The 12242-nt window shown below is 33.6% G+C and overlaps 2 protein-coding genes across 2 annotated transcripts; one reads left to right on the forward strand and one right to left on the reverse strand.

The window, feature by feature from the left end:
* Positions 1-3733: 3733 nt before the first annotated feature.
* On the reverse strand, positions 3734-5034 carry LOC108966006 (charged multivesicular body protein 3). The gene is made up of 3 exons (XM_018928705.1): positions 4853-5034; positions 4433-4673; positions 3734-4365 (listed from the first exon to the last, which is right to left on the reverse strand). The coding sequence occupies exons 1-3, from the start codon at positions 4895-4897 to the stop codon at positions 3974-3976; spliced, it is 678 nt and encodes a 225-aa protein (XP_018784250.1). The 5' UTR covers positions 4898-5034; the 3' UTR covers positions 3734-3973.
* A 386-nt stretch (positions 5035-5420) lies between these two features.
* Positions 5421-8670, forward strand: LOC108965802 (ATP-dependent RNA helicase SUV3 homolog, mitochondrial). The gene is made up of 9 exons (XM_018928433.1): positions 5421-5893; positions 5957-6348; positions 6408-6519; positions 6578-6887; positions 6948-7082; positions 7136-7436; positions 7515-7694; positions 7758-8088; positions 8149-8670. The coding sequence occupies exons 1-9, from the start codon at positions 5563-5565 to the stop codon at positions 8358-8360; spliced, it is 2304 nt and encodes a 767-aa protein (XP_018783978.1). The 5' UTR covers positions 5421-5562; the 3' UTR covers positions 8361-8670.
* The last annotated feature ends 3572 nt before the right edge of the window (positions 8671-12242 follow it).

Raw genomic sequence — 12242 nt, forward strand, 5'->3', positions numbered from 1 at the left:
AAAAACCATTTTTGTTGATCCTTCAAAAGATTAAATAGTGTTAGTTCCCTTATAGAATAACTCCCTTAAAGAATAGCTCTTAGATGAATAAAATCCAGTTGGATTACAATAACGTAGAATCGGCTGCTGTTATTGCAGCAAATATCTAAATGCTGTTTGAGGAAAAGGACAAAATTAAATGTCATCGAAGTCAGTTAACGGTAGATAAAAGAAAAGAGTTGTTTCGACGGGCTCGGACCCTAGTTAAATAGCTAATAGGTGAGTCGATTCGATGTGGCCTACGAATGTCGGAACCTCTTTGCATGCGGGACATATGTTTAGTATGTTAAGGCAGATTCTGTATTCAGTTGGGAATTTGATATACTACAATGTCCAAATCGAAGTGAGGCATGGGTCACCCTGGTTTTACGCAACAGCTCGAGCTCTTGCTCTATGGTAGGTGCTGTTTGAACTCTAAGAATGCCGTTCAATGAAGGCATGTCAACGAAAATGTGTTAAAAGCTCAAATGTTATTGGAGTTTAGTAATTGTCTGAAGTTAGTTGCGTCCGAAATGTTAACAGTATAGTTTTATATATTGTCCCTTCTTGCAGAAAAGTTGTCTGGATGTTCCTAGAAGGCGGTTCCGCTCCAAGCATATAATTGCAATGCTGATGAAAGAATCTCCTCAGAACTTGCTTGGAAAGAAGTACGTAATACTCCTTAAACGGGAGCTGTCACCTCTCAGTAGTTGTTCAATACGAGACATCCAGTAAATATCCGAACTGCAAGTTTATATCTTCTTCAGCCGCGTCCTGCTACATTCAGGCAATGATATTGGGGCTACGTAGTCTATAATCGGCCAACTGATTTCCTCTTAGATCCTTTGTCCTTGTCCCAGATGCTATTGACTAACTATTTAATAATCTTGTTGAGGATCTGTAACAAACATGTAGCTTATACACTGCCAACCAAAATGATGAAGTTTAGTCTATACTCCTTCGCCCGTTTTTAAAATATGGTTACTGTGATTTTGGTAGGGGTGAGTATTAGACTCCTAGCAGTGAAAAAGGGATAAAGTTTGTGGAGATAGCCGTTTACTTTCTAACGCATATCATCGATTCTAATGCCCGTTGTCAATTCCGTGCAATCATCAACGAATAAGGTAAAGGAAATTCATTCTGGTGGTTATAGAATTTTCGAGATATAGATAACAGTAGAAGGGAGATGAAACCTCCTCGTGGAACCCTCTGTATAATTCTTCTTAGCTTTGAATATTGATATCGATGTTATGGTTTATTAATGACCGCTCATACATGATGTATCTCTTCGGCCCTGGAGGAAGTGTAGATTATTCGATACCTTCTAGTAGAGTTATATTATTGACTATGTGAAGATGTGGATTCTGTGTATATTCTATATAGAAAAGTTTCACTATGTCCTTCAATTAATAACCCCAAAACCTGACCTTAAAAACTCAAATGTCCACAAATCTATTGGATCCGACGAGTAAAGTATGCTGATCTCAGAATGTTTTTCCTCATCGATAGTAAACTGACTCATCAAGGTTATCAAAAAGATTAGAAATTTTTTAACCTTTCCACCGGAAGACAAATATCTTGGTCATAAATATTGTAACACTTTTGTTTTAACTTAATTTTTCACCCACTATTTCCTTATATTTCCAAGGTTTGCACCGAGCGGTTTAAACAAACTTTTAAGAATTTTTCTATTTAAATATTCAAGTAAATTTAATTTGCATATTTTACTTCCTCATATACAATACGTATGTAACTTCTTTGTTCCTAAATTCGGTTATACATTTTCCAAAATATTAAACCAAATTTAAAGTAAACACACACATTCCTCATCACCCATTTCACGTCAGTGCAGTTCGCCCCCGTGTTTGCATTGTTCAAGAAACTACATTCCCTCTTTATCATTTTCACCTTATATAAAACCAAAATGATGCTCAAAATAAAATGTAAATGTCACCTTTATTGTCGTCAATTCAAAAAGATTCAAAAAGATGTCCTTAAAATATAAGGCGACTGCCACCACTACCACTAACCTTACACATACCGTCAGGTGAAATTTAACGCCTGGTGTGCGATGTGGGTGGCTGTCTGTCTGCCCAACTCATTTGTCATATCCGGTCTGTGAGCTTATTTGTAGCTCTAATTGGCATAATTTGACAGAGGCAATATTTAAGCGCTGCAAGAAGGGAACAACACAATTAAAAAGGTATCTTTGAGTATTTTGTTTTCGCAATTTAATTAAAGCTTTCAAATAAAGAAACAGTGCTTGTACTGAGTCACCTAAATGTTGCTGCTTTATAGTATACAAACTTGTTTAATTTAAAATTTTGAATTTTTTTTTAGTCATAGAAAGCTCTATACGCCGTAAAGAGAGACCTTCATTCTAATACGATAACGGTGAAACTCTGTAGAAAAGAAGCCATAAAAAAATATAATTTAAATTAAAAGTAATTTGAGCTGAATGTTTTACCTCAAGAACCTAAGAACGCCAAAGCTTGAAAAATAAAAGATCAGAGCAACGAGCTAAGCTGTCCGTCTATCTGTTCCATATGCCAAGTAGTCTCTCAATTTGTGAGATTTCGATCTGAAGTCTTGCACTTGTATTTTTCTCTCCAAGAAGCTGCCCATTTGTCAGAAACTGACCGATCAAGATCAAGTTCTTTCTTATTTGACGAGATGTTTTCTCGAAATTTGACATAGATAATTTTCAAAGGCAACGATCCAATACTTGAAAATATTGTCCAGATCGAACCACTATACCATATAGCTGCCATACAAACTACCAATCAAAATCATGTTCTCAAATTATAACATTTGTATTTGTCGAGGGTTGTTGTTGTAGCGGCAGTTTTTGACCATATAAAAAACTCCGGGTCCATTCCAGCTACGTCGACCCGACTGTCGTAGGAACGGTGTTTGTCAAATGTGTTATAGCTTCGGTGCAGGCAAAGCTAACGTTGTTTCTGATTTTAGTTCAACTCTTGACAACAACCTTTGAAATCGTCTGAAGCTCTTTGATTACTAGCGAAATTACTTAAAGCATTGTACGAATTTTTAAGATTGCTTATCTGCTGTATTTTAACTAAAACGTAATTTCTACAACAAATTAACGTAATGAGCAAAAAACAATTCGAAGAAAACATTAATTTTTATGGGCAGACGTGACAACATAGAAAATTGAATACACACGATTTAGAATTTAGATTTCTTAGAATGACGCATACGATGTAGAAACGAAAATACGCAATGTTTAGCTTTAAAATAAAACATAAAACGTTTTCGATAAATTAACTTCAACATAGGAAATCTTTAATATTGCAAAAGAAGTACACACGCATACTGATGTAAAGCCAGAAAGAACTGTACAAATAAAACTTGTATATTTTAAGTAATAAATTTTGCCTCTGTCATGAAAGCTCTATACTCTCTCGTTTACAAAATCGTTACTATATCATTAAGTTATGTAATTGAGTTCATAAATATTTATTAATATTATTAAATATTAGATGGAATACTTAAATTGTTAGATTAGCCTTCAATGTTAAATTTCAACTGAAGTTACAGCGAAAGTACACTTGGTGTGCAAAATATTTTTCTATAAATAATTTATGTTACATATTTTTTTTTTTTTTTTTTTTTTTTTTTTTTTTTTTTTTTTTTTTTTTTTTTTTTTTTTTTTTTTTTTTTTTTTTTTCAAATTGCCAATATAAAGACTTACAAGTTAAATATATGTATAAATACATAACTTGCAAATGAGATTTTTAGCTGTTCAATTTTTTCATCTTTGAAATTTTTGTTTCCGTTGTAAAAGTTTTTATTCTTCGCTTCGAAACATTGAAATGTGCACTTAGAAACGCAAACTACCTGTATTGCAGCTGTGTTCGCTGGCAAACTTAAAATTATATTACCATTCGTTCGGCGCTTACGTCAGCGTTTTTCAACAGCCCACTGCAGACGCTTATGAACGCAGCGATGCTAAACGATTTTGCATTTCTTGTAAATCTTCCTCTTCTTCACCAGCTTCATCTTCAGATTCAACTACAGTGGCAGCGGGTACTTCATGTTTTTCGGCGGCGATACCTTCGGGTGGTAACGGTGCTTCACCAAGTTTACCATCTGTAATTTCCCATAAGACTTTATCTACTTCCTTTGCCGCCTCCTCTTCCATCTCTTCAGATTCTTCCAGCGAATCCATGGTCTCGTCAAGCATTTCTTCAATTATGCCTGCTTTCATCATTTCTTTCGACATGTCACGCATTATGCCCGCTAATTCAGGATAACGTACCAAATTCTGCATAGCTTGCATTACCTCTGTGGATTTTTGTAATGAGCCGGCAACACGTAACGTAGCTAAACAAAAAAAAAATACTTGAATTGTCTTAAATGWATGTATGTATGTATAAAGCAAACTATTTACCCAATTGGTTTTTCATTTGTAGCTGTATCGAGTTAAGGTGTGCCTTAGATGTGTAAATACGATTTATCGCTTTACGTGCACGCACAATTTCTTTTGCGAGGATGACACAAGTGTCCCGATCATTTTTTGTTGCTGCCTGCTTTAAGGAACGCTTCACTTTCTCTTCTTCTCGCTGTATACTACGTATCTGCCGATCCAGTTGATTGCTTTCCTTACGAATTTTGTGCGTCCATTCTTGCACCTAAGGGAAGCGTGAACAATTTGGTTAAAGCATATGCAAATATTATTCCGTTTTGTTTGTTTTTAATTTTAAATGGGATGATGTAGTATACATAACTGGTTTGAATTGGCCATGAACTGAACCACTGTACAAGGAGGGCAAAACTTTTACCAAAATTGTTATTGTACAAACGTTATTACCTGCTCTTTTGGATCTTTGGTATGAGTTTTGCCGAATAACCCCATGTTTAGTTCGTGGATACACTTTTTTCAAATATTTTATTTATTTATTTTATAAGAATTTTATGCAAATCTAACAAAATGACTCATTTATGAAGTTTCTTTAGCCAACAAAATTGAATGGTTTTGTTTGTGTCACCTAAAATGTCAATTGATTTGTTTTGATTTCATTCTGCGCTACTGCGCAGTAACAGCGGACAGTGTTGCACTTTTATTTTAATGACAGCGGCACCCAATTAGAAAAAAAAATAAACTCTTCCCTAGCGAAATCCACTACTACGAGTACCATAAAGCATTGCGATATTTTAAAGTTTCGTTATTTTTTTTTTTTTTTTAATGATCTCCTCTAAATTGATTTTCTATATACGACAATGTTTAATTTCCCTGTAACGAAAATTCCCTAATAAAAATGTTTACCGATAAATTTTATTCGTACTGTACACATTTCACACGTTTCTTGACATTCGTCTTATCATAGTTGAGGTTAGGTATTCATTCTATCAGCTGTTTTCCCATTCCATTTGCACGCACAAACAATTGCATCACGACTCTCCCGGCCAACATAATCGTGATGACAATTTGTATATATTTTTAATTAATATTTCATTAATATTAATTATATTAACAAGCCGTATTAATAATTCTGCTAGGTGTGTAAATTGTTGTGAAGTATGCAAAATTCTAAATGTAGTATTAATTTACTTAATACGCTAACGCGAAATCTCAACCTGCGCGCATCAACATCGCCACTAAACGTTTCCGCTCATATTGCAACTAAATACGTGCACCTTAGTAGTTATGTACAAGCGCGCAACAAAAAGACTGGACCACAGCATGTTTCCACACTTTTCAAACCGGTGCCAATGCCGCGAAATGCAGACGAACATGATGTGGGTGCTGAAATGGTGGGTAAACTGGACAAAACAGAATTGTTGAAGATTCTTAACAAATTCACGCAAAAACGTGAAATCAAACAATTGTGTGTGGAAAATGGACTCGACAGTGAGTTTATTCAATTAGTTCAAGTAATTTTTTGTGAATGCACTAATTGCCTATTTCCAACAGCTTACTTACAACAACAAGCCTTCACGTCATTTCGCCGATACTGCATTGAAGCGGAAAACCTTCCAGTGGATTTGCACATAACCGTTAGTGATATACTAAATAATGCGGGGCACGTTGATGACATTTTTCCATATTTCCTGCGGCACGCTAAAACCATCTTTCCTCATTTAGACTGTATGGATGATCTGAAGAAAATCTCAGATCTACGTACACCAGCCAATTGGTACCCGAGTGCACGCGCAATTACCCGAAAAATCGTATTTCATGCGGGACCGACAAATTCTGGAAAAACGTATCATGCAATGGAACGTTTTTTAACCGCAAAAACAGGAGTATATTGTGGACCACTTAAACTACTAGCCACTGAGGTGTTCAACAAAGCTAATGATAGGGTAAAAATCAGCTATTTTATGAAATATTTCTGTAAGTAAGCTAACCATTTTCAATCCAGGGCACAGCCTGTGATCTTGTTACGGGTGAGGAACGTAAATTTGGTATTAATGAAGATACGCCAGCAAATCATGTAGCTTGTACTGTAGAGATGACTTCGGTAAACACGCCTTGTGAGTTTGTAAAGAACATTTCAACGTACGTTTCTTAATAACTATCTTTTTTAATCAGATGAAGTTGCAGTTATCGATGAAATACAACAATTGCGGGACCCCCAACGTGGTTGGGCATGGACTCGTGCCTTTCTTGGCCTAATCGCTGATGAAGTGCACGTTTGTGGTGAGTCTGGTGCTTTGGAGCTGCTGCAAAAAATTTGTGAAACAACAAATGAAACCGTCGAAGTGCACAACTACGAGCGGCTTACCGAGCTAACCATTGAGGATTCAGCATTGGCAAGCCTGGACAATGTGCAGCCAGGCGATTGCATTGTGTGTTTCAGTAAAAACGATATTTACTCGGTGTCGCGCGAGATTGAAGCAAGGTAAAAAGTTAAAAAGTACAACTACAAAATAAAATTACATTAAACTAACAATAATTATAGAGGCAAAGAGGTAGCTGTCATCTATGGCGGATTACCACCAGGCACTAAGTTGGCGCAAGCAGCAAAGTTCAATGACCCAGACAATAGTTGTAAAGTGATGGTTGCAACGGATGCAATCGGCATGGGTCTAAATTTGTAAGTTTTGTTTAATAACGTTTTATATTCATATTACAATTTATGTATTCTAGGAGCATACGCCGTATCATCTTTTATTCAATAATCAAACCCTCAATGAACGATAAAGGCGAACGTGAAATTGATACAATCTCTATATCGTCAGCGCTACAGATTGCCGGTCGCGCTGGACGTTTTCGTACGCAATGGGAGCATGGTTATGTGACCACTTTTAAGGCGGACGACTTACAGACCTTGCGCAAGATTTTATCTCAGAAGCCTGAACCTCTGAAACAAGCTGGTCTGCATCCTACCGCCGATCAAATAGAGCTTTACGCTTACCATCTGCCAAAATCCACACTCAGCAATCTGATGGTTTGTACTTAACCAAAAATTTATTATGAAAATATTAGTTTACATATAACTGTTTTTTTTTTTTTTTTACTTTTACAGGATATATTTGTGAATCTGTGCACCGTTGATGACTCGTTATACTTCATGTGCAACATTGAAGATTTTAAATTCTTAGCTGAGATGATTGAACATGTTCCGTTGCCACTTCGTGCGCGCTATGTATTCTGTTGTGCACCCATAAACAAAAAGATGCCCTTTGTGTGCTCCATGTTCCTTAAGGTACCATCTTACAGGCAATTAATGTTTATTCTGTTACATAATATTTCAAAATGTTTTCCGCAGATTGCCAGACAGTATAGTCGCAACGAACCAATCACTTTCGACTTCATTACACGGAATTGTGGTTGGCCCTTTGCCTTGCCCAAAACGATCATTGATCTTATGCATCTGGAATCGGTATTCGATGTAATGGATCTATATTTATGGTTAAGTTATCGTTTTATGGATTTATTCCCCGACGCAGTAGCGGTACGTGTAGCGCAGAAGGAACTTGATGACATAATACAGCAAGGTGTATTTCAAATTACACGGTTGCTAAAGAATTCCGAAGCCAGTCAAAGTGCAACCGATGGAGATACGACGTATAATTTACGAAGAACCACATATATGCGTGGTAAATAGAGATATTTCATACATATTCGTTATTTGTAAAACCTTAATTTCTATCACATAGAACCACGCATACCAAACTCGTCACGTGGTCGCCTAACAGACCGTTTAATCGCTCAAGGTCTGCTAACGCCTGGTATGCTGAGTGAGCTGCGTAAGGAATGGGATGCACAGCAGCAATCGCTGGCGCAGTCCACAATCGAAAGTGCCATCGATTCGGATGATGAAGGGGACAATAGTGGTTTCAAGAAAATGCGACGAAAGCGGCGCAAGTGAATTGCAATAAAATTGCTAAAGAAAGCAGACTTTATTTATGTATAGTTTCTCATTTGTATGTGGTTAATTGCGTATATAATTATATAAATAATTAATTTCGTACAAAATTTTGCGTTGTCATGCTATTCGTATGCGTCACTGAGAATTATAGGAGGCGAAAACTACTCAGAAACTTAACAAAAACTTTTGTTTTAAATAATTTAAGTACACATTTATGTATATACGTAATTATTATTCCTTAAGAGGTGCAAATGGGCACTAAAAAATAATAAAGCAGGCAGCCAAGAAGAAAGGTAGTTAAAATTTTGAATATTTGAGTTTTGTTTGGCACGAAGTTTGTAACATCCAGAAGGAAACGTCGGAAATATAGCATCCAGCTGTCATACCAACTGAACGATCAAAATCGAGTACATGTACGGACAATTTTTAGCTTGTGAAGGCATTGTAGCTTCGAAGTAACTGAAGTTAACTTTTTCATTTTTTTTTAATTATAAATTTTTTTTTATTATAGTTAATATTTTTAATTTTTTTTATATTATTTGGTTTTTTATTATTTTGTTTTTATTATATTTTTTTATTATTTTTTTAATTTAACTTTTTTCTATTTTTTTTTTTTCCGAAAATACTCGCATGCCTGGTAACTGTATTATCCAGTTAGCTTTACTCACATATGTATGTACTTATTTACAGGAATCAACTTGTAGCACCTGGTATACTAACAAAGTAGAAATAATGTAAATAAAATAACAGTTTTGTTCTTTTCATCTTTTTATTATCCATTCATTGGCAAAATGATCATTATCATTTTTTAATTTGTATCATTAGTTCGTTATGGGCTTTAAGTTACACAGAAATTATAAAGATTAAAAATCCTCGTGTTTGTTGTTTTTTTTTTTTTACATGCTTGTTAACGTTAGGATACAAAAAATGGCTTTGAATTAGTTTTTACATAGTATTTACTAACTCTTGTTGCTTTGTTCCATGCATAATGCAACAGAACGTTAAAAATTCATTGACTACTACTGAAAAGGGTATTTAAATAACATTTCATTTAACTTCCTTGCTTGCAGAGTAATATTAAATTTTAATAAAAAAAATTATTAAACTACTGCTTCATATTCGCGTTATAATTGTTATGTAGAAAAAAGCAATTTTTCTCACATTTATTTGATATTGTTTTAAACATTAAAAACTTAAAGGCATTGTTATTTGGCTTCAGCAATGTGCTAAGAATATATAAATATTGAAATTTGGTGAACAAATTGATAAAACACTAGCAAACGCTATCTCCTTGTAATTTCATGTCATGTTAATATGTTTGTATGATATAACAGAAATTACAAAGCCATTTATTAATTTCTGTATGACGAAGTACGTGTATGCGTGTATGTATAGAGGTAATAAATTATATATTTAAAAATTTCGCATAGCACAAAGTAATAATTATTAATCAGTTGCTTATAAAATAAATATTTGGTTTTCGTTTCAAATTACGACAGTCTCAAGACACACTTCAGTTCAAGTGAGCAGCAGGACAATTAGCGCACTGATCCAGTGTTTGCAATTATCCTGTAAAGCAACAATGTATGTATATGATGACCACTTCACAATCACACATATGTACATATGTATGTATATAGTTTAGGGTGTCCGCTGTAAAACAAGTTGATTGTTTGTTTTTTAGGTAAGACGCGCTGAAGTTTCAGTTTTTAGCCTAACAATTTTTTTTACAATGTAAACAAACTTTTTATTTTCCATTTAAACCGCGCCTAAATCATATTACTTTCCTTATGTACATACGAGTATGTACATAACATGAGGTTTTTTATATTATGCCTTAAGCAAATAAATCTATAACTTTGAAAAAGTTCTTCTATTCTAGAAAAAGAAAAATTTCGCACGGTTATTATTATTTTGAACGTTAAACGCGTTTCAAGTTATGCATGAAATGACATGTAGATTCATGCAAATAATTTCTACATTATGTGTTGCTCATACGACATGGTGTGCTATGCATACATATGAATACAGCACAGAAGCATAACTTTAATTACGTATAATTTTTAAAGTTAGGATTTCATGAAAAAAAAAACTATTTATATTTTTTGTAAAGCAAAAAATTTCATTTTAGAAAAAAGTATTTTTTTTTTATTTTATTTGCTTTGGAGTTAAAAAAAACTATTGCAAAGTTTCAAAAAATTCTATGTAAAATGTACATATGTAAAATATAAATGATTTAGGCACGTTGGAAATTGAAAATAAAGATTTTTTTGCGTTGGATCCTTAGTTTTATCGAGGAGCGTTTGCACAAACCGAATTCAACTTGACATATAACGGACAACCAATACAATTATGGTAAATAAATGGTATGTATGTATGTGTTATGCAGAGTTCTTCTTCATATTATTTTCTATAATATATTTATATATATTATTTTTTAAATTTAACCGCTAAGCATGTTAATTTGATTATTTTGTTATAATTATCTCCATCATCATCATTTTTATGTGTCTATACCTAGAAAGTGTTAATTAGAGAGCAACAATGCATGGCGTTCCATAAAAAAATTCTTTAGGTAGGTTTCTGCTAGTAGATAGTGCTGACATTTTAAATAGTTGTTTTTATGAGATATTTTTGTATGAATATACTACTTAAATAGCCATGTAAATACTTTTTACATACATACAAATATGCAGATAACAGCAATAAAAAACATTTAGTCCGCTTTGGATCTTATTAAAAAACACATCTATAGTTTTGAATATAAAAATAACTTCATTTCGCTAAAAATATCATTAAAAATTATTTAACACTATCTCTTTAACGAAGTTCAACGACTTGGCATGACCTGTCCAGCCGTTGCAAGTCCAATTTTTTTTTTTTTTTTTGTATTTCCTACTCATTTTCCTTCAAAAATGCAATACTTTCGTTTCTTTGTCACCTTTTGGTTTTAACTGCTTACATTTTGTCCAAACTTATTTGTACTTCTAATTTATGTATGTATGTATATATGTATGTATTTGCTGGGGAATGTGCAGCGGCGTAGTAGCAACATTCAACATTGATAAGGTAGTAATTACAATTAGTTTGTTAATTAAAGCTTTTATGTTATGTTAATTATAATTACGCTAAAAAAAATTATTTATACTTTTATTTTGCCATGCGACACTTGTGGCAATACAATTGCAACCACATGTTGCTGGTTTGAACAAGAAAGAAATTTCTTTTGTTTTTGTTTTAGAAAGTGTGTGTGTGTACAACTTAGCAATGAGTTCATTGAGCTCAATTTTAATACTTTTCATTCACATGTAGACGGAATTGTAGCCATACTTTGACTGTCAGTACATTTTACCAACAATTAGGTATTTATTAAATATTATGCAAAATGCAACGTTAGCACTTTGACACTTGTACCTAGTATGCATTTGACATTCCCTGCTACAATTTGCGCATTCCACACAAAATAATGCATTTTTGTTTTTTCGTTTTTAATTTGATTTCAGTTTCACAACTTTTCGCGAAAAATCCATAAATAGTTCGTCTAATACGTTTCATATTTAGTGGGCACCGCTCGCCAAATTTGCATAACCTAGTTACTTGTCCTTTAATAGAAACTACTCGCTAATGTTCCATTACTTTTTTACCTAAATATCCAAATATTTGATAAATTGTTTGTATGCCATAAATTCTTGCAATACTGTTCATATAACTCCCATCCTTCAAGTACAATTTTGTGCGTATCCTGTAGATTTCTTAACTTTTGCTAACTGCATTTTCTTATGCGCTTACATATATTTATTTATGTATGTATGTATGTATGTTTATTAACTTTTTCAACTTTTCAAGGTACTAAGTTGCAATAATACTTGGAAAAAAATATAA

Source organism: Bactrocera latifrons, unplaced genomic scaffold (assembly GCF_001853355.1).
Source record: "Bactrocera latifrons isolate USDA-ARS-PBARC rearing strain unplaced genomic scaffold, ASM185335v1 scaffold_10, whole genome shotgun sequence".
NCBI classification, from domain to species: domain Eukaryota; kingdom Metazoa; phylum Arthropoda; class Insecta; order Diptera; family Tephritidae; genus Bactrocera; species Bactrocera latifrons.